Below are 24582 nucleotides of genomic sequence, written 5' to 3'. Positions count from 1 at the left end.
TTGACAAGCATTTTCTTCAATGGCAATTGTGTCAATGGCGAAAATTGGTTCAACGATAATGTACTACATTGGATATCTGACTCAACTGGGAAAATCATTTCTTGGCTTAGGGGATGAACACGTCACTTTTATTAGGGGATGTATTAGTGGAACCGACTAAGCCTCGGGGCGAGGGGATGATCGGAATTGGATTTAATATGGATTTCTCAAGGGGAGGTAGGGTGGTTTTTGATACGATGAAGTACGAATCATTTCTCATTGAATTACAACCATAATGATGGGATTACGTGAAAAGGCGGTGGAGGCTACATAATATATCATAAAGGTAACGCTGTGAATTCTAATGCATTGCTTGTATACAGCACGTTTCAAACCTTGTTATTCGACTTCAGGAAAAAAATTAAGAAAACATCCAATCATGTCGAATGTACAAATGTAGTTTAGTCCTGCGTGAAATCTGGTTGAAAAACTCAAATTTGCTTTGAATTTAGGAGTTGTTTTCAAAAGTTGGAACTGATTAAAAAAATTATTTCAATTAACATTTTCAAAACTGGCTTTTCAAGAATTCTTACTATCCCGTGATTTTATAAGGGTTTGGTCTGGTAGTTAATAAAAATAACAACTTTTCAGTTATTTAAATTCGATGTGGATAATAAACGCGTTGTCCCTTTTTCGTTGCAGACGTTGCATATTCAGACGTAAGAAAATGATGTTTCTCAGTGACGTTTCGAAATATCGCAATTGGAAATGCATAATGCACACGATCCTTATTAGGTATGTGTAGTTCTTGTCAACTTTAATTGTTCGACAGTATTTTTATATTTTTTGAGAGTCCCAACTTCTCTTAATAGTCCAGAGCCAGCTGGCGGGAGGCAGTGGCAGTGGGGGGGGGTAAGGAGATGGGGAATAGGAAGTTGGAGAAGTACATGGCTACTCAGAACTGGTCATCAAACACTGCTAAAGCCATTTTTAGAAACATTTTTGTTGTGAATGGTATCCACCAAAAAACGTGTCGCAAACTTACTATTTATCATTTTTAACTAATAAACGTCCACGAAAGTTATTTAAAATCAAATGTGAACAGTTATAATTTTTCCCTTATTTAGAAGTGTGCAAAATTTCATCAATATGTATCAAAATACTGCTTTTAGGGTTGGGTAAAGGGGATGAGGGTAGTTTTATAAAATCACAAGTAGACAGCGACTTTCCTCTTGTTTTGATACTTATTATTGTATTGTAGCGCCCTTCGTGGCAGCAGGACGCGTCCTAACGCTTCCTCCAACCGCTTTGTGTTTTTTTAGTATTTTCAAGGGAAATGAGGCAACATCCCTTTGAAATTATTTTTAAAATCAATCCATCAACATTTGAACTTAAATAAAAATAAACTTAATAATTATTAGAACTTTATAATATGTGATTTGAGTGCAGTGTTTTAAAGTGAATATTCTGAAATTTGCTCAAAAATATCGGACTTTCGAAACGAACGGCGACCGGTAAATGCACTCCAGATGTTTTCAACAAAATTCTCGGAAACTGGGCAAGCTTGGACACTGGCAAGTTTTTTACTAAGCCCAGGGCAATTTATTACCCAACCGTCGCTTTTTATTGCGGACAGAATGCACCACTTCAACAATTACCAGGAACAGGATTACATGGAGATAAATGATGGACTTGCCAAACGTCACAGCGGTGCTGCCAGGGTCTCTTATCTATGTGAGGTGTCAGCGCTTTATTAGCAGCAGATACATACCTGGAAGCTGTTGTTGGACGCGGTGGACTCTCTTACTGCAGCAGCTGGTCCAGTTCCTTCACCACTTAGGATTCTTGCTGCAGAGTCTCCATCTTCTATCTTCGTAGAACGTCACAGCGGTGCTGCCAAGGTCTGGTATCTGTGAGAGGATAGTGTGTCAGCGCTTTATTAGCAGCAGACACATACCTGGACGGATGACGAACCTCGTGCTGGCACTGTTGGTGGACGCGGTGGACTCTTTCGCTGCAGCAGCTGGACCAGTTTCTTCACCACCTGGGATTCTTGCTGCAGAGTCTCCATCTTCTATCTTCGTGTCACCTGTTCCTTTACTTCATTTTACTTAACTTAACTTCACTCTATTTTTGTAATATTTATATTTTCTGTAATACCTGCATCAACTGTAAAGCGCCCCTGAGGTGATATCTCACAAAAGCGGCGCTATACAAATTATCCAATAATAAATAAATAAATAAATAAATTATTGATGTAATTTTGCACCCTTCCAAATGTCATCTATGATTATCAAAATACACCTTTTAGGAGTGGGTAAAGGGGATGAGGGTAGTTTTTCGAAATCACATGTAGACAGTGACCTTTTTCTTGTTTTGATAATTATTGATGAAATTTTGCACACTTCAAAATGTCATCAATGATTATCAAAATACACCTTTTAGGGGTGGGTAAAGGGGATGAGGGTAGTTTTTTTTTATCACATACGCAGACAGTGACCTTCCTCTTATTTTGAAGAACCACGCCGCCTGCCACAGACACTCTTCTTTATATAAATAGATGGATAAAAGATTAATTAATTGTGAAACACAAAAAATTAATCTATTAAAATTTACTTGCGCACGCCGAAATTTGAACCCGCGATCCCCGGATTCATAGCCGAAATATCGTAACCAACCAAGTACCAAGGATGCCGCCAATATACAGAAAATATTAAACGTTTTTTTATGTGCGATAAGAATGTGTAGGTAGGTACATTATAAAGATTACCGCAGAAGAGACCCAACTGCCCGATGCCAGTCTGCCTCCGTCCACCTAATGTTTGGGATACACCTGGCTCTTCAGATCTGGTCACCAAACATGGCTAAAGCCATTTCATGAAATATTTATTTTTTGTATGATTGTTTTTTTCACCAGGGTGATTCTGAAAGTATCTAGAACATCACGTACGTTTTATAACACAAATGTTTTTTCTGTGACCACCAACGGAAATGAAAAAATATGTTATTTATTTTAATTTTCCCCAAAAGCGAGTACATGTTGTTATTGTGGTTTCCAAACGAATAAATCTTCTTGGAAAAGTGAAAATTTCCGCGAAAACGGATAATAATTTATGTATTAAGTTTAATATTGCTGTGATTGATGTAGCCGACTAACCCTTTAGTCCGAATGTTTTCTAGGAAAACATCCAACCTTTTACTCACTGAACATAAACGATGATAGAATTGTGCTGTGGGCGTGTCCGTGCATCCATTAAAAAAATAAATTTCATGAATCATCCAAATAATTATCAAAATAATTGTTAATAATTGCTAATTGCTCTATTTTAATATTTTGATAGAATATACATTATACATGTTAAGGCGATGCACTACATAGTAATGCAAAATCATGTGTTTTTGGTTTGAAAATTTGGTCGCCTAGAAATGTTTCAGATGCTTCAATTAAATACTGCGAGTAGAATACATCTTGGCCTTTGAAATAATTGAGTATTTTTTAGATAAGTCTTTTTATAAGCCCAGAAAAAAATAATGTATAAGGACTGTAAAAACTGCTTTAAAGTTAAAAATCTTCTACTTACGAACACATTTTCGGTTATGATTTTATTGTATAATGTGGCAAATTAAGTTATTTATAAAATGATCGAAAAAAAATAAATATTTATGCCTGAACATCCACAAAATAAAATAAAAGGCACTTTTTGGCCATGTTTTTTTCTTGCATAAATCAAAACAGGCGGATGGTGTTAAGCGGGAATTGAAACCTTATCGCCATCTACGTAAGGGGTGTTATTGATAGCGGCTCGATTTAAAATATTAAATATAGTGCATCGCCTTAAAAAGTAATTTTTTTTGTACACATGAATACTCTGTTAAAACAGAATATTCTCTGTTAACTATAGCGTTCTATACATTAATGGAATTTATTTTATATTAAGTACTCACTATTATCATAGACACTCATACTTCGACTTCGCGTGTTTATCCAACACTTTGTCCTACATCCAAATTAAAAACGTGTTTTCTGCGTAATTTTAAACATTTGGAACTAATTTTACTTAAAAATAATAATTTCTATCATTTTAAATTATTTAAGTAAGCTAAGAATTAGCTAATTTCATTGTATATGCGTTTTTCGTAAAAAAACTTTGAAGCGCTATTGCTCCCGATTTACGTATTGGTCTGTTGGACAAACACGAACTAGAGCGACGTTATGACAAGTCTTATACAAACTAAGTATTAATTAGTTCAACTATTGTTCCACTGGTATATATTTCTTTTGAATTATGCATTGTATTACTGCACTTAAGGCGATGCCATACGTCGTGTAATATTTTAAATCGAGCCGCTATCAATAACACCCCTTACGTAGATGGCAATAAGGTTTAAATTCCCGCTTAACACCATCCGCCTGTTTTGATTTATGCAAGAAAAAAACATGGCCAAAAAAGAGCTTTTTATTTTATTTTGTGGATGTTCAGGCAAAAAATTTTTTTTTTCGATCATTTTATAAATAACTTAATTTGCTACATTATACAATAAAATCATAACCGAAAATGGGTCCATAAGTAGAAGATTTTGAAATTTATAGCAGTTTTCACAGGCCTTATACATTATTTTTTTCTGGGCTTATAAAAAGACTTATCTAAAAAAGACTCGATTATTTCAAAGGCCAAGATGTATTCTACTCGCAGTATTTAATTAAAGCATCTGAAACATTTCTAGGCGACCAAATTTTCAAACCAAAAACACATGATTTTGGATTACTACGTATGGCATCGCCTTAACAGAATTGTAGCCTGAAAAACTGAAACCGTAGTACGATTGTTACAATAATAAACATTATTAATATTGTTCTAATCTTCTGAAAATTGCTGACATTGGATTTTGTTCAAATCGATAAATATAGACCACACTTCTAAAAATTAAAACATATTCAGTGCCTTTGCTGTAAATTTGGTTTTAGTCTAATAGTTTAATTATTCAACATGTGGACTTAGAGCATATTTCCGGTGAATTAACTTTTCTAACGAATTTCAGATTTAAAAATAGTAATAATCAGTCAGGCAGAGCAGTGGTAACCTGGTTTCTGGGGTGAGGTTTCTTCAGCGATTCCTTTCCTGATTCCTACCTACCCCTTACATCTTTTTCTTTCCTTAACTGTCTCACGTTATTTTCTTTAAAAATACCCTCAAAACAGCATACCCAAAGACTAAGACAATAGGCACCTAGGAAAATTATTTTGCTTTATGAAAAGAAAGGAGTGCGTATGGGTCTTGAAGCGTAGTTGGAGGGAGGAAACACAGAGGCTGGAAAATCGTTCCACAACTCAAGAACGAGTCGTAGAAACAACCCGTTGTAATATGAAAAATGTCAATTGCATACCCATTTTGTCGTAGGGATAGCTGACGCTTGTTCCTCGGAGCATCTTAAATTAAAATACCTGTAGAACAAGGACAGCATTCCCACCTGACGCCCATGAATCTATCAAACATACCAGCCGTGTCTGCACGGATTCATCGATATTTTTCAAGTAGTTTAGGGCTCCAGGCCAAAGGTGGCTGCCCAATTCAGTGGAGCGCTCTTGCTATTTGTACAGGGTCAGGGTACAGAAAACCTAGCTTCAGAGAGGCTAACTTGACTCTGGTGTCGAGATAACAGTTTTATTTTGCCCATTTCACGTTACAAAGTTCTCGGAAAAGAATACAAAATAAAAAGGGTGTAAATTATATACCAATTTTTAAAATAGTATAATTAAAATAACGCAATATCTTTCAAGATTATCATCGAACTTAATTATAACGCACGCGATTCCCGCCCGTAACTACGTAACTTTCGAGAACTAAAAGGGTTCAATATTATTTGTAACGGTGTAATATATTGAACTATATCCTAGATATTTGAATTTCACTTGCGTGCGCATGCGCGGTTCTCACCAACGATCGATAAAAAAAACGCAAAAATGTACCCATGTGCCTAAATGGACATCTCGAATTATATCCGAAGTGCTTTTGTGTTAAAAGAATTCATTCGTTTTGTTGTAGACAAACCATCGACTGTATTTTAGTACGTTTGGGAATATTTGTCGAGCACTGTCCCCACTGTACCCCACTGTGAAGAGCCACCTCTGATTCACATTTTGTATTATTTTGAGCAAATGTAAGATATTTACATAGTATTTTACTTACCGACATTTCGACAGATGGATGATCAATGAAGACTAATTCAGACTCTTCCCCGTCCAGAAGAACGCTGACAGATTTCTCTCCAAATTCGTCATCTGCAACAAACAAAAGTTGAAAATAACCTAACCTCAAAAGAACGTTAAAAATAGACAATGCAAATAAAATATACTGATCAGATAATCCGAACAAATTGTGATCTATATCGCATTGAAAGAAAACTGACAGAGATGAAATTGATTATTGGTTCAAGAAAGAATTTTGGGATTTGAAATTGTTTAGTTAATATTTTAGCAGAAGTTTAATTTTTTAGGCGGGTATGGGTAACGCTGGCACCATTCATTTGATAACCAACACATCTGCCATTGGTCACCCAATGTTATTCGCAAGGTTTGGTTCCCAGGTTCATAGGGTGAAGATTGTCCAGGTCTTGGCGGCAGATGTGTCTGGTCACCAACTGCGTGGTGAGCTGGAACAGGAGATGCAGGATGAGGGATACCCTTTCGATCCATCGCCATAGTGGGAGAGATGGATTCATAAGTCTGTCACTCCGAGACATACAAACCCCAGATTCCTATCAACCACTAGAGCATTTTCCTTCCCAGAACTTTCTATCATACCTTTCCTTAGAAAGATCTTCCACACAACATTTTATTCAATTCAATTCAATTTTGTTTATTCATTTCAAAAACATTACAAAATTGTAAATTTCAAAGCGTTTTAAAAATATTTTTATAATGAGAATTCTTAGATTAATATTAACAATGTGTATATCAACTATACCAGTGATAATAGAGCTTGCCTTTTAAAGGAAGCTTCATTGATGCTAAAAATATCGATATCCGAATTGATTCTGTTCAACAGCAAGATTGCTCTCCCCACAGGCATGGCCATTGGCAAGTTAGTTCTGCAGGCCGGGAGATAAAATAGTCTATGTTGTCGGTGATGTAGATAACCATCGGGAACATAGAAATGAATGCTCTCCATGATGACCGAGTTTTCAAACCATCCACGAATCAGTCTAAAGAAATGTGCACATCCCTCCTGACCCGTAGATAGTTCATTCCGAGCATACCCAAAAGAAATTATTATACCTATATATATATATTATAGAGCAAATACGACATTAGACGTGAGATACACAGACTTATATCAGTCACACAACTATGTGATAAGTGAGAGATTAATACTCTTAATCGCAACGGATTTGATATCGTAACTAAATATTATGTAGATTAATCTGATAAACCCGTTATGTAAATCTGAATTGAAAATATTTTCAAAAAGCCTGTTTGTTATGACAAAATTAAAAAAATACTCGTGGATTCAAAACGTGAGACTACATTATTTTTAACCCAACATAACAAAATGAAATAGGATATTGAAAATTTTTGAGATCAAATTTCGTTACATAAAATTCGTTTACCGAAAAGATTGACAAAAAACCTCGGTTATGTCGATGATTTTTCTGAGAAGCGATATTTAATATTAATAATCTTAGCATTTACGTAAAAAGAAAAAATAAATAGAAGAACTTCAGATAGATGAAAAAAGTACATCGGATTTTCAAAGCGTTAAAATATTATTTTCAAGATATCAGATATGACTTTGATGAACTTTGGGGTTTCGCTTTTTTTATTATAATGGGTTAATAAAGATTTTTAACAAGTACGTAAGAATAATCCTATTATAAAACCAACCAAAAAGTTTCTATTTTTAAAAGGAACATAATTCAAAGAAGTTAGAAAACATATGAATAATAAAAAAGGAAACAAAAAAGACATTAATGAAAATTACAGAAGATATTACAAGAAAAAAAAGAGAATACAAAAAACAGAAGCGAATACAAGAAAATAGTGGAAAACATTACGATCAAGCCGAAGAGAATACACAAATTAGTGGAGGAGAATGAAAGTAAGCATAAGAAAATATGAGAACATAGCAGAAGAGAATGCAAGCAAGCATAAGAGAAAACAAGAAAAGAGCAGAAGAGAATATAACCAATAAGACGAAAATAAAACCAAGTAGATTTGGATACAAGAAACTAGCAGAAAAGAATACACGCAAAAAGAAGAGTACTCAAAAAATATAAGAAAATATAAGAAATATAATGGGAGCAAGTAGAAGAAAATACAAGAAAATAACAGAAAAGAATGCAGAATAAAAAATACAAAATGTAGCAAAAGCGAATGAAAGAAATAAGCCTCATTAATCCTTATTACTTACCCAAACTAGCGTCATATGTGTTCATGTATTCAGAAGTCATGAATTGAGACACGAGGGCAGTTTTTCCCACCCCTGAGTCTCCCAATAGCACCACCCTGTATTTAGGTATCTGAAATGAAATGTACCAAATTAAAATTAATAAAGAAAAACGGAAGAGATGGATATTAAAAATTTTGTGTAATATCTTAAAGATCCTCACTAGGAGTTCCTGTGCTGATCGGGACTTAGATAGAGGAGAGATGATTTTCAGTGACTTCTATGGTGCAACTTCATGGTTTGAGTAGGGTATTTTCAGTAACTTCTATGACGATGTTTTTAAAATACTGTCATTTCTTTTCCGATAATTCCTTATCTCCTCAGGCTAATTTGTTCGGTTTTTGGAACAGCTCTCATGGTCTCATGGAAATTGTTGTATCTTCCTTACCGTCATAGTTATAAATATAAAATAAACGGTGTAAGAAAGAAAAAAATACAAGGCTTAATATTAAAAGTTGACCACAAAATAATTAAAATGTACACCAAAGGTTTGTCCTTTATGAAACCAAATATGTCTAGTAAAACATGTGTTCTTTAGTTATCAGTAATTTTTCAGTATTTAGACTAAAAACGTAAGATTTTTAAAACATTTTTAAAACTTTTTTATGTATGCAGAAAAAAATTGAATACTTAATATATGTTTATTTCTACTAATAAAATTTGAAAGCGTTTTTTATCACCGTTCAAAAACAGTAAAGCATACTTTCAGAAATGTTGCATTTATTTGGAATTTGAAAGACGTGGAAATATACACAAATTTTCCATCTTTCTGACAGCATCTAAGAAATATAAAAATCAATATGTCAGAGGCTTGAAGCGTTAAAACAAAGATAAATCAATGATATTTGTTTTACGAATTATTTTAGTCTATGATTTTAGTTTCAACACAACATTACAAGTCTTCCTGGATTGCTATTTTATATAGGCAATAGTCCTACGTCGGAAAAATAAAATTAAGTATCTTCGATCGAAACGGGATTGGCCCTACGGCTATAATCGTTTCTCTAATATGTCCCGGTTGCGTGAAATCTTCCCTAATGGCGCTTGTGTTCAGCCTCGGAAAAGATAAAAGACGATGATTGCCATCTACATAGCTTTTACAGAAAACTACACGTAATATCACCACTTCACGTTATATCTTTGGGCATAGAATACAGAAGAAAACTAGAAGTGTTTTCCATATACATTTGAATGGAAACAAATGTCAGAATGACTTTCCATTTGACCCGTACCCGTCCCAGAAACCATTTATTGGATAATCAACACCCCTGTCATTTAATTTTTTTAATGATAAACTAATGCTTATAAGACAAGGTTTTTTCAAGGTTTATAATAATTTGTTACCCCTGTCATAGGTCACCCCACGTCTGGTGACTTTTGAGCAGGGGTGCCCGGATTCGTGGAGTGAGGTTTGTCTATGTCCTTACGACGGATGCTTTTGCCCACCTACTGCGTGGTGGGCCGGATCGGGAGTGATTGGTTGAGGTAGACCTTTTGACCTCTCTAGCCGGACTCTCTCGATCCATCGCCTTGCACCGCAGGGGGATGGATGGATTCATATGTCCGTGACTCCTGGACATGTTGACCCCCCAGATTTCTACTCACCCATCATACTCTTTTCCTTCCCAGAACATCCTCTCCTTCATTTCTCTAAAAAAGACCCTCCACACAGCATCTTCAAAGATGTCACTGGCCCTGAGGGAATTTTTTCCCCAAAAGAATCAAAGTAAGCTTATATTTGGATCACGAAACACGCCCACAAGGCACTTTTTCTATTCTATTTTTGTTCTATATTGTTAGGGTATAGGCAACCAATAAAATTGTAAGTGTTGTAAGACAATCGGACAATATTAGCGATTCCTAAACGAAAAATTGAAACAGAAAAATCAGAAAAGATACAGTCGCATCTAGGATTCAAACCCAGGACCATTGCCTTGCCGGGGGGCCGATCTACCAACTGAGCTATCAACCTTCGTCATATTTAATTGTATCATACTTCGAATAAGAATTACCAACATTGTCTTAATTTTCTCACCGTACATTTTGACTGCTTCTTTTAAGTATAACCGCAAGATTTTACTCGAACTAAATGCAATCTAGGCAGTGTCTTTGATAAATATATCTTATTTTTGTCCTAGATGTGAGCATATCTTTTTCTATTTTTACTGTGTCAAATTTTCGTTTAGGAATCTTCTTCAATAAATTAAATATTACAATTTAAGTTCTTACTCATTGAGTTATTAGAAACAAAAATTATTGTACCTTAGCAATACTTTAATATATCAGAAATAGAACCGGATTATCCACACTGCTTACGTAAGAAACGCCGAGAATATTTCATATTAGGAACATTATGTAAACGAACGTCATTACAGAAATTACAAATCACCCTATCTCCTTCTCTCTTGGCCATAAACAAAATTAATTTCAATTACCGTCAACTAAGAAGCCATGAAACTTTCCATATTCCTTTCCAAGCGTCAATAATATGTTATATTATAAAATAAAAGTATAACATCGACTGAAGTGGTAAGATTTCGAATAAATTTTGGGATAGCACCCAGAACTTCTCTCTTGTTCTTGACACAAAGTTTATTGAATCTCGTTTTTTGTTGTTGTTTTGCCTACGTATGGCCTTAAAGGCGGTGAAAATTTATTCAATTGATAAACAACCATGTATTGGAAAACCTTACTAATATACTATAATCTACAAGAAAATAATATGTTTATATGTTCAGTATATTTCTTCTTTTTGAAGATGTCGTAAAAAAGAATACAATTTTAAGAAGATTGAAAAAATTACCTTTTAAATTGTTGTATTTAAAATATATGTAAATGTTTATAAATTGGAATATTTTAAATTCTGACATGACAAACTTTTAAAATTGTATAGAATACGAAATTTTGAAAACACTTTTAAAACACTTTTTAGGGAATCTGCAAGAAAACTGTTACCTCGCTTAATCTAGTTTATGCAATAATTTTTTTTTTAAATTGTAATATTTAACAGATAATAAATAAAAATTATGTTTGTATTATTTTTTGGCGCATAGTAAACGTTGATTTTTTGGATTTATATTTACCTACGCACATTTATGTTTTTTTTAAACTATCACTTTCATAGAATTCTTGTTAAATTAACAGTAACAGTCAGTTAGAAAACAATTGGTCAGAAAAAAAATTTCAAATCTGGAACCACATGTGCCATTCTGCCAAGATGCAACGTTGCCAGCTCTTTCGCAGCCAGTAAAAAACATATTTTATTGTTAAAAGTTCGAAACACAAATTGTAGTTTTTATTGAATGTGCAACTAAAACACTGTTTATCGGTTGGGAAGTGTTTTTTTGTATTAGTAATGCTGTTATTTTATTTCATGTTTTTCATATTGTTACACAGCATTATTGAACGGTTGGTGTTTATTCGTAATACATTTTTTTTCCGATTTTATGTCCGGGTTAAATCGGAAGATTTAACCCGGACTTTTTATTTAAGGGGAACCTTAGGAAAAACTAAACCCTTCTACACACTTTTCCACAAACGATCATCTTGTCAATCAACATTATGAAAGTGTATTATATAAGCAAAATAAATACAAAACAATACAAGAACAACACGTCAACTCACCAGAGATCAAATGGGAAAATAATTCACCGACTCCAGATATTTTCATATCAGAGGGTTCGGCTCGGTAGAACTCCTAACAGGGCCTATAAATCCTACTGATCCCTCAACATAAATATTTAAAAAACTTTCGTTATAATAATTAATATTATTATTATTAATATATATTATTGAAACAGTGACCGGTTTCAGCTTATTATAGCCATCTTCAGACTATATGTGTATATTTGTAGCGGTTATGTCACCGCTCCTACAGTCATCAAAATCATAACCAGACGGCATGTGTTAAAACAGCCGAGACAGCAATTATTCCTTCGAGACTTCAATAATAATATCAGTACCATCATACGTAGACTGCTGACTTGCATATAGGGTGATGCAAACGCCCAGACAATAAACCGAGTCAGCAGTTCTGCGGGTTCGAAGTCCAGACGCTACTCCAACCCGTGGCAGACGAGAACAAAGAAATCGGCAGCTATATAAGCGGTGGAGGACTTGAGTACATCAGTCAGTCAACAGTCAGTCATCATCGGTCTACATTCCACATCGTTCCAGTGACAACTGGGGGGGCCCTGCGCCCCTCCGCAAAGGACACATACCCGGCTTCGCCCTTACCATCATGGACTCTACCGGGACATCAACATAGAGCCTTGTCCAGACCGCCGTCCCTGGCAAGCGCTACTCGGATTACAAGCGCCCTGGTCCCAGCGTCTCTGACCAGCGCTTCTTCCACGCATCATGACCACCACGAGGACACGCAGCATCCTCACTGGTCACACCGCGCCCGTTCAACCGCCTACAAGGTCCATCGCACCTTTGGCCGTCTCGTCAGCACTGGAGTGCCTGAAGACCTACGTTCTTCGCCAGTACCTGACCTATCATCGAGTCCCGGTCACCAGCGCCCGGCGTCGACTCACTGACCCGCGCTTGACCACCACATCATCGCAGCAACCGGAGTATTCAACATCTGTCCTACATCATCTCCTCGTCACGGCAACTGACTCAATAAATGTATTATCCTGACTCTTAATAAACACTGCAACAACAACATCCATATCTTGCATTGTCTCACTACCAATTCCCAAATATTTAAGTGTTGGGTGTAGTTGGAACTAATTAAATTATAAATTAACTACCTTCAATATAATATTTTAATAAAAATATATTTGAAATTTGGTTTTCAACAAAATATTTGGCAGATTCTTATATGAAGGGCGCTGATGTTATATTTTTTTTCATGGGTCTACGCTTGTCTTGTATATTTTCCAACAGCCTTGTCAGCTCATCCAAAGTGAGATAACGTAGAGAGAAAATTGCCCATTAAAAATAATTTTAATTATTCACAACGCGTACGAAAACAGATTACATTATTTAGCGCGTGGGCATATACTTATGTAATTGCTGTTTAAAATGTACCTATATTAATATAAATACATTTTGTTCGGCCGAGGGGTCATGAACTAAATACTAATTAAACGCAAAGTTTTTTTCAGTTTCTTGCCTCGTGTTTGAAATTGCTTTAAGGCCCCGTAGTAAGCGTTCAAAAATGGTTTAGAGGGAGCGAGCTAATATAAAAAAACGATAATAATTTAGCGAAAATTGTGTAAATATTTAATAAAACACGACTCGTTCCAAATAGAGCAAAAATATCTCGTCAAATGGTTTAGTTGCATTTAAAGATACACTGTAATTTTTTTCATGCTTAACACATATTAAATAACATAACACAAAAAAGTTAATCATGTGAAACTGTCACAGATAATCTTAGCTATAATACTGTATTTTTTAAAAGCTGTTTCCTTTATGCGTTCACACATAACTATTGAAAAAAAAATTTTAGTAGTTTGCATTTATATTTTTAATTGAGTAATTTATTTTTTTATTTGTATTCTACTCAAGCGAAGCGATAGGAAAACCTTCAATTTATTTAAAGCATATTTTTGGTATTCATAATGTACGTACACCAATTCGCTGTAAAGATTAATCAAAATAGTGATTTGGCATTAAGCTTCGCCTTAACAGTATGATTGACTCAGCTACTTTTTCAATATCCCTTCCCGTAGACTCTGAAATAATGAATTGCTTTTCCTCAATCAACACTCTACAAATTATGAATAAGATTCACCAATGTCAACTCAGGTCAAAACCTTCAATTTGATGGTGTAAGTGTTAATGATTTTTGTCAATTATTACGTAAGTAATATTTTGTAGTGATGTTGCAGAAGTCGAGAACTCCATCAAAATCTTGTTCTTGTCTCGACTTATTATCTTTCTTGTTTTTGTGCCCTATTTTTGACACAGCTTATTATCATTGATTAATGATATAATTAAAACCATAAAACATTGCAAAATTAGATTATTTGCAGACGATACATTAATCTATATTTCATGTAAAGAGTACATAGATGCAATCAATAAATTAAATGAAGACCTACAAAATATAGCGAAATGGCTGAAATTAAACAAATTAAAACTGAATGTCAACAAAACAAAATATATGGAAATAGGCAACAAAACGCATAACACAGAGTTAAAATTGACAATTAATGACGAAAAAATTGAAAAAGTAAATGAAATTAAGTACCTAGGTGTGATACTAGATTCAAAACTAACTTTCGCAGCAAATTTTGAATATGTGCTAAAGAAGGTATCTAAAAAAGTCAATTTTCTTAGAAGATTAAGAAATAAACTAAATGGAAACACTACAGAGCTGATTTATAAAACTATAGTTGCTCCACATTTAGATTATTGCTCTACTATGTTGTATTTGGCCAATGAAGGAAACTTGAACAAGCTAGATGTTATACAGAATAGAGCTATGAGATGTATACTAGGAAAAGGAAAATACGCAAGCATAGATCAAATGAGAGAACAGCTAAATTGGATTTCTATAAAAAAGAGACTATTATATAATGTGTTAATTTTTGTACATAAAATCATGAACAACCAAATGCCAAAATATTTTAAGGATGAAATTGTTTTTAATAGAGATGTTCATAATTACGAAACCAGAAATGTAAATAGGATTAGATTGCCACATATGAAAAAAACAAAATCACAGAACTGCCTAATGTACAAAGGACTAAAAATGTATGATGAAATGCCTGAAAGTCTGAAGAATGAAGGAAGAATGAATGTATTTAAAAATAAATGTTATATTTACTGTAAAAATATGTAAAATTACAAAATGAAATATGATCTTGTTTATATTAGTTTATATTCAAATGTATAAACTAACTCAATAAATAATAAAAAAAAAAATTGATCCTGCAATGTGTACATGTGGAAATAACTAGTTAAATAATATGTTCATTTAGGTGTCAATATTGATTGCTTTTTAAAGTGGGATATACAAATAAACAAAGTTTGTGAATGACTAAGATCAATTGTAAGCATATTGTATAAACTCAAAAATTTTATTCCAATCTGCACACTTTGAATAATTTATTTATCTCTAGCTGAATCTGTTATAAGGTATGGAATAACAGCTTGGGGATTTTCCTGTAAAACTAATATCGACCATGTTCAATCCGTGCAAAATTCATTGGTTAAATTATTAGCTGAAAAAAATTTATACAAAGAAAGGCATAATATTCCATACTTCTATCAGAGTCTCAAAATTCTTTCAGTGAGAGCAATTCTGTGGTACAAAATTATATTTCAGCACATAAATAACCCCTTATATATAAACAGACTAGAACACAATCATAATACTCGTTTCAACTTTAATGAAGAACTTATTGTACCTAAGCATACAAATAAATATGGACAAAGAACGTTAAACTATATGAATTCCAGTTATTTTAATGTGTTACCTGCTGAAATTAAAAACTGTGCCCAATACAAACAATTGGTAAACTTACTGAAGACTTGGCTTACTGAAAGAATTAATTTGTATTAGCTTACAGTGACACATTATTCTGAATGATTTTAAAATTATTATTTAAGTTTTTCATAAGTTACTTTTACTATATTTTTGTAATTTTTTTTGTTTTATTAATATAATTGTAAAAATGTAATTGTAAACTCACTATAATAAGTTTTATAATGTAAAAAACCCGTTAGAGCAGTGTTTCCCAGCCTTCTTTATGCCATGCCCCATCGTAGTCTTTTCAAAAGTCAGATGCCCCACCGGCATCTTTTTTAATTAAACGACAAGTAAATTTTGAAATCTTATTGTAATATAAACATATGAACATTTGTAAACATATGAACCCCTAATGAAATTAAATAAAACCTATTCTAATACATTTACTATAACAGAAATTAAATTTCTCTAACTATCCATTTTCGCAGAAGTCAAGCTTAATGGCAAACATTCACATTCATACTAAGGAAAAACCATTTTCATGTTCTTACTGCTATAATTCATGTTCAAGTAAGTCACGTTTAATGAGATTCAATAGAACTCATACTAAAGAAAAACCATTCTTACTGTAATTATTACACACATTATCACCCATATTTAGGATAAACCATTCTCAAATTCTCAGTGTAACTATTCATGTTCACAAAAGTCAAGCTTACGGAGACACATTCGCACTCATACTAAGCAAAACCCATTCTCATGTTCTTACTGCGATCATTCATGTTCACGGATATCCAGCTTATTGTTACAAATTCGCACTCATGCCCAGGAAAAATCATGTTTTTATAGTAATTATATATTTTATGTTAGGAAAATTAACAGTTACTTGTTTGGTTTGTACATGTGCAATTTACTTAAATGAGAAACCAATTAAAGATTTCCTCATTATAATTATACATTATGTAACGGACGTAGTTGGCCACATTACTTAACTTCATAAAAATATGTTTTACATTTATAAAATGTGCCTACCCCACGGCACTGGCGAAATCACCACTCCCCGCCACTGGTCATTTTGTTCCCATTTTTGGCCAAGGCGGCTTGAAAACTTTGTCTCCGAACGGCGTCGATACCGCATCGCGCGTCTATCTTGGCCGAGCGGATCGATGTTCAACATTTTACTATGTAAAATTTACTAGGAAAAATCAATTTTTAAATGTTGCAAATGTCTATATTTTACTTGTACATCTCCTCAGCGGTAGTTAAATAAACACTATTTGCTATGTGTTACCACTGAGGAGATATTAAAAATGCTGTTTTTTCACACATATGTATAACCATTTTTTTTACAATAATTTTTACCTTTTTTGCGTGTACAAAAATCCAGGAACCTCGTAGCATAGTGAATCTTATCTTTTTCTGAGCGCTATGTTACGGGAAAACTGAGAAAAATACTAACTTAACGATATTTTACAAATTTGATCGCTTCAAGATCATTTTTACACTTTTATTTACAAACTTTTCTTATTTTTTGTCGTATCTTGACAAACAAAAAATCTAGTGGTCAAGATACACATTTTTATAACCACTATGCATTTAAACTATGTAATTTTTATTCATGTAAGCCTTCAAAATCTTTTCAAACTCGCAAATTCAAGCGTCTACCTTCGGCTATGCTACCGGCAAAATGAATATGCGACATTTTGCCGGGGCATATAAACACATTACTGGCGCGGATAGAATCCCCCACCACTTTTTGACTCACAGCCCAATGTCGGGTGCGAGTCATGCTTATTGCATATAAGCAGCCCCATAAAAAATAAAAATTAGTTCATCTTTACCACCGAAACCAAGCGTTTTATTTATCAACAAGTGACTCCTGCCCACCATCTGCCTCACCTCGCCAAGTTTTCTGCTCCAAACCTTCTGGTGTTACCTCCTCAAGATCAGCTGGCCCTACTCTGGAAAACCGCCAACGCCAGGAGCGAGCAGAGACGAAAGCACACCCAGTACCCAACATTCACCAAGCTCTGGGTGCGGGAGGCAGATTTTTCATCAATTTACAATACTATCATCATCATCGGCCGTAAAGGACCATTCTCATCGGTTGAAGACACTGTTTGGAACCGGCGCCCAAATCTACAGTCTTGTGCGGACTCCCGTCCAGTACACATTATGTAAAAAACAATTAAGCAGTAGGGTGTATCGATTTTTAACTTTTTTTTTGTTTTCAAATTCCAAGTTGAAATAAAGTTGCTACTAGGTACCACAACTTACCACAATTTTTTTTGGATTTTTAAAAAAATGTTTAGGTCTCCCGCACAAGGCCTAAAGTTTTAATTTTTTTCAAAAAATATCATTTTTTTTTTTAATTTAAAAAAATAAATTCATAACTTTTTTGTTTATTCCAAGTTAAAAAACAGTAATATTAGGGCATAAAAATAAGTACGAAACGTTTTTTTTTTAATAAAATATGGTATTTTGGTCTCCCGCACAAGCCCTAAAGTTTGTTAATTTTGATGAAATTTTGTGTACATATATGAACCATGTTTTTTTTAAGTTTAAGCCACCGGAATTAATTGTACTTTTCTTACAGAAGGCATAAAATGAGACAATATATATATATACATAATTCTTATATACATACAGTAAAAATATATACCACATATATACTATATATATATATAATATGTTTTATACCTGAAAAAAGATGGTTGGACGGTGTAAATTGTATGAGAAAGGTGTTGAAAGACACTAATGTTATTTGCTATTACTGTTGTTTTTTACAAAAGTATAAAAGGTTATAACATGTCATAAACTGTAGTATAAAAACTAAGTACAAAATGTTGCTGATTACTTTCCATACGACATGGGTGGCAGTTTTCTTGTTCTACTGCAAATTTACTGACTTGTTTAAGTATTCGTCCTTTCATCTTGGCTTCAAAACCTTAAATCAAAGTTATGTATAGTATTTACATAGGCCTAGTGAAAATTTTATAAATGTTATTACAGTTCCCAAATGAAATTTCAATTTAATATGGAAGACAATTCTATTGCTGAAGAGTTGGCCAAACGAAACCCCGGCAACATCTCGCACGCCAGGTGGCTTACTCTGGCAAATCGAGTACTTCGTTTGTATGTAGCCACCGATGATCCGACCCCTCAGCTAAGAAAGCTTGCAGAGTTCATAATGAAGGTCTACATACCATCATGGTTCTCAATTAAGTGCAATCCCCAAATCCCGCAAGCTTCCATTCATTTTTTAAAAAGGATTCTTTTCCGCAATTACTTGGAAGATGAGCTAAGAAAAGTCGCCCATGCAACGTTACAGAGAAATGCTTTCATGGCTCACCCAGAGCATGTTTTGATAGCTATGCTGTTCGATGAACGAAAACATATCAGAGCCTTGGCTTATAAGGGAATCCAGAAAGCTCGCGCAACCGAAAGGAAAGGGGTAAGGGTATTTAAACCCCCTCAGATCAATTTTGATGCCGAAGACTATATAGATACTAGCAGTTAAAAACCCGCTCCGCGGGTTTTTGCTGCTAGGCCCTGCGGGCGGCACTTCTTGCACGGCGCTGATATTAACTGTTATGGTACCTAATATAATTTGCTCATAGGAGACTTGCAGTGCTTAAATATGTGTTACAACCGTCAATGTCTATAAGTTGAATCAATATCGTATAGTTTGTCACAACAATTAAAGATAGTTATAACAAAGTTGACTGAAATAGTAGATTATTACATATTGATTAATTGTACCCGTGTTTATGGATAAAAGGAGGGTAATTGTGCGATGAGATTAACAGTCGGTTTAATTAAAAGGTGTAAATTTTACTCCAACTGGTGGTAATTCTTTACCTAAAACTGTTACTGTATCTAATAAAGTTTAAAGTTAGAATATATATACACCTTCATCAGGAGAGTAAAAATCTATATATAAAGGTAGCTTATTACAATATAGCGCCCCTGAGGTGATATCTCACAAAAGCGGCGCTATGCAAATTGTCCAATTAATAAATAAATATAATGTTTACATTTTATTATGTACGTATGCATTGATATACGATGGAAATAGATAAAATAATGTTATCCTATTAAACTTTATTTTATTAAAAAACAAATAACTTTTTTAACATCACTTTATTATATACAAACAATACATGTTTCATGAACGAAGTATACACCGAATTCAAAAATTAAATATAGATTACAATTGGATAAAAGAAGTGGAAGGAGGGGGGAGGGGTAAGAGTAGGCTGGGTTTGTAAGAATTAGGAATTACAATATGAAAGACCAGTTAAGCGGGAAAATATTTAAAAGAGAGTTTATAAAAAAAAATCTTGTTAATTATATCTACTTTTATAAACATGTTCTCTTATTTCTAAAATTTCGAAATTATTTATTTGTGATGCTTTATATCCTGTGTGAAGTATTTTAAGACCTGAACAAAAAAATTGCCTAAAACCATAAAACAATATATTCAAAAGACAAATAACATTTAATAACGGTTATTCTAATAAATTGAAAGTTGAAATACTAAATAAAAAAATTAAACATATTCTCTTCAAACGGTATTTTTACCCTATTTCTTAAGATATAAATAAACAATCAGGATTAAAGCATCGCAAATAAATAATTTTTAAATTTTAGAAATTATAAAACATGTCAATATAAAATCAGATATAATTAATAAGCAAAAAAAATTATAAATAATAATGAAAAATGCCATTGCAAAGTTTAAATAAACTTCCAGAAGAAATCTTCTTATGAAACGCTTAATGGTCAATTAATTTTGCATATTTAAATATTCGCGCCAGTTATTTGGTTAGTTTTTACACCGCCAGAGGTGCGCTCTGTGTCGGCCAGCTATTTCCCGCCATATTGAATGAACGCGTGCTTTTTTCGTCAAACGTCAAACGTAATCACGTAATTGTGGATAATTTTCACTGTAATTTAATTAATTCAATGGATTATAAACTTTCTAAAACATATTTTCTTCGATATTATCCAAAAATTATATCAGGAGAAACGATATTTTTGAAGAAATATCGTATTACATGTGGCGATTCTTTTTCAGTATGAAATCGTGTCTTAATTTTTAATGTCTTATTTTTTTTGTATCCAGTCGCCTGCAAACCGAAATGAACCTTACGGTTGCTTAAAATTGAGGGGCAGATTGGTATTTTTTGCCTGCAGACCCCCAATGCAGAATTCATCCGAATCACATAATATGAATTTGACCAATCAGAGGGCCTACATCGTCCAGACGCTGGGACAATAATACTATCAGATGATTGACTGGCGATCCACTTCAGTAACCGAACCCCTTCTTGTTACTGATATGAGCCTAGAAGAGTTGGAGTCAATTGCGGAAACTGGCAAAAGTGGAAAGGTTGAATTTAGAATTCCTTCTCACACTCAAGCGGTGGAACGAATTGTCAAGAAAGTCACAGAAGCTTTAAAGCGAGTATGTGGGCTGATCGAAAGAGATGGTTTTATCCGTGCCAGACTGGAAGACCGTAAAGAGCTACCAACGTTCGAGACCAAGAGCCAGTACAAAACCTCTGCAAAGGATTAGAATTTAAGTAAGTTTTTTCGACTATTTTGTAGTTATAATGTTTCTAAATAACGTCTTTATCATACTGTCTTCTATATTAAATTGAAATTTCATTTGGGAATTGTAATAACATTTATAAAATTTTCACTAGGCCTATGTAAAAACTATACATAATTTTGATTTAAGGTTTTGAAGCCAAGATGAAAGGACGAATACTTAAACAAGTCAGTAAATTTGCAGTAGAACAAGAAAACTGCCACTCATGTCGTATGGAAAGTAATCAGCAACATTTTGTACTTAGTTTTTATACTACAGTTTATGACATGTTATAACCTTTTATACTTTTGTAAAAAACAACAGTAATAGCAAATAACATTAGTGTCTTTCAACACCTTTCTCATACAATTTACACCGTCCAACTATCTTTTTTCAGGTATAAAACATATTATATATATATATAGTATATATGTGGTATATATTTTTACTGTATGTATATAAGAATTATGTATATATATATTGTCTCATTTTATGCCTTCTGTAAGAAAAGTACAATTAATTCCGGTGGCTTAAACTTAAAAAAAACATGGTTCATATATGTACACAAAATTACAAAATTTCATCAAAATTAACAATGTTTTTTAACTTGGAATAAACAAAAAAGTTATGAATTTATTTTTTTAAATTAAAAAAAAAATTGATATTTTTTGAAAAAAATTAAAACTTTAGGCCTTGTGCGGGAGACCTAAACATTTTTTTTAAAAATCCAAAAAAAATTGTGGTAAGTTGTGGTACCTAGTAGCAACTTTATTTCAACTTGGAATTTGAAAACAAAAAAAAGTTAAAAATCGATACACCCTATTAAGCAGTATATAATTATTGAAATTGTAACTTGTTTCATTATATTTTAAGTACAATATATTTCAATTTTGTACATCTCAGGCATTTTTTTGTATAACTGATGAGTATTCCCCTTTATATGTGGAATGTCTACGTGTCTCATCTCTGAAGCGTGGTGCCCCACCTCTAAGGCGTTCTGCCCCACCGGCGGGGCGTACGCCCCACCGTGGGAAACACTGCGTTAGACAAACTGCTAAAAAGCAGTTTATCGAGATTTTTTTGCCTAATATTTCTAAAGTGTGTAATACATACTAAAAAATAAAAATAAAAATTTAAACTATCCATTATTGCATTTTCTCCCTTTAATATTTAAAAAATCTTTGTCGAGGAACTTTTCATTCAATATTTTAGATAGTGCTGTTAATTCCAAATTATTTAATATGTACTGGTATTTTTCATTAAAAAATTATTGTTTATTAGTGGGTTTTGAATGAGCCGACGTAGCGCAATTGGTAGAGCACCTGACCGGCATTCAGAAGGCTGTGGGTTCAATTCCTGTCGGCGTTTTTTTTTTTTTTTTCTTTGAAGATTTTTTTAAAATTTTATGTAGTTGTTTTAGACCAATAATTGTTGCTGAAAAATAATTAAAAAAATATGTATATTTCAGTTTTGGTTGAATATTTTGGCAGCAAATCCAAAAATAAAGTTTTGTGCAGAAAAGATAAAATTTTTGCGTTATTTTCTGGCGCCTATATGCTAGCTGCTCTAGGTGCCATTCGACTCAGTCCGCTCAAAGGTGACATAAGCCCTGCGGAGAAATCCAAAGGCCTCTAAAAATAACATAAAAAATCTCGCTTAAAGTTACCCTCAAATATCACGTTAATATTTCATTTCCATTTCTTTCATCGATTTTTCCAGCACAGTAAATCACATTTCACCAAAGTGAACACATAATTCCTAGAAGTGAGATTTATACAGATTTTTTAAGAAAAACTTTGTCGCAAATTAACATAAAACTTGACTTTGAAAACTATTTTATTGACTAGTAAATCTAAACGAAACATGAAACAGAACAAGACACAAAATAAAAGATACCTTAGGAGATTTTAAAAAAAATGTTAACAGAGTATTGTAATAATTAACCCTTTTCTAAATTTAATACATTACATTCATCATTTATTCATTATCACTCTTACATATTATTTGTATTTAATATCAAATATAGGTGTGTATATGTATGTATGTATGCATGTATGTATGCGTATGTATGTATGCAACTATGTATATGTATGTGTGTACGTATGTATTTATAAGTGTATATGCATGTGTATGTATATATATGTATGTATGTGTTTATACGTGTATATATATATATACATTTTCTCTTATTATTTCCTTGTTTTTGACATTTCTTTGTTTTTAACCTTTCTTTGTTTTCTTTGTTTGTTTTTGGCTTTTTAACCTTCTTTATCTTTATTGCATGATGTGAACATTGGTTATTGGGTTGTAACCTAATTCTTTTACTTATTTTTTCTCTCTCTCTATGCATGTTATATTATAAACCTGTTAATGTTCCTAATAAAAATAAAATAAAATAACGGTCTGAACTGCACCGAGAAAAGTTCTGATAAAAATATACCAATTTTTTTAAGAATCTCTTCAAATTATTCGTATTAATGAACTGATAGGTTTTCAATTTTTTGTCACAATGTCTGTGCAGACAAAATGCAGACATTTTCGCATTTCGTCATTTTCACGTCATTTCGTCACGCCGATAATTGGCTGTAATGGCCTTTCGACTCCGAGACTCCTCACCATACATAGTGTAGTCAAAATAGCACAAAAAACGGCAATTCCTTGCAGAAGGTCGGGTAGTTTTGAATTTTGACATATCGTTTGGGTTGTCACAGTATTATTAAGATCAAGTTTCCCTCCTACCGGCGCTCCCCGACAAAAACAGCAAAACGTAAACTTAAACAGACATCAGAAGGTACGGGTTCAAAACTCAACAACCAGAGCTAAACCCAACTTTTGAAGAAGGTTTCCACACATTTGCTTCAGTAACTGATAAAGAAGTTGAAAACGCTATAATAAGTTAACGAGGATCAGCAAGCCCTGGCTACGACAAAATAACTGTAAAAACATTAAAAACTGTACGTGAGATAATCAGCAAACCAATTGCTCATATAATAAATATAAGTCTGAAGAAGGGCATATTCCCAAACAACTATAAGAAGACTATTGTGATCCCTGTTTTTAAAAATGGTGACGAAAAAAACACTTCTAACTATCGTCCGATAGCACTCACATCAAATATAGCAAAAATCTATGAA

General features: G+C 33.3%; 1 protein-coding gene across 1 annotated transcript in view; it reads right to left on the bottom strand.

Annotated features, from left to right (window-relative positions):
* Positions 1-24582, bottom strand: part of LOC149410070 (uncharacterized) — a 149388-nt gene that overhangs the window by 71044 nt on the left and 53762 nt on the right. Inside the window, exons 5-6 of the mRNA XM_089648934.1 lie at positions 8388-8496; positions 6168-6259 (exon numbers count right to left, since the gene is read on the bottom strand). Coding sequence (XP_089505060.1) covers positions 6168-6259; positions 8388-8496 — 201 coding nt within the window. The remainder of the gene's footprint in view (positions 1-6167; positions 6260-8387; positions 8497-24582) is intronic.

The sequence above is a fragment of the Hesperophylax consimilis genome, chromosome 28 (genome assembly GCF_061612785.1).
Source record: "Hesperophylax consimilis isolate HC1 chromosome 28, BYU_Hcon_1.0, whole genome shotgun sequence".
Classification (NCBI taxonomy): Eukaryota; Metazoa; Arthropoda; class Insecta; order Trichoptera; family Limnephilidae; genus Hesperophylax; species Hesperophylax consimilis.
This window is presented reverse-complemented; position numbering and strand designations above follow the sequence as displayed.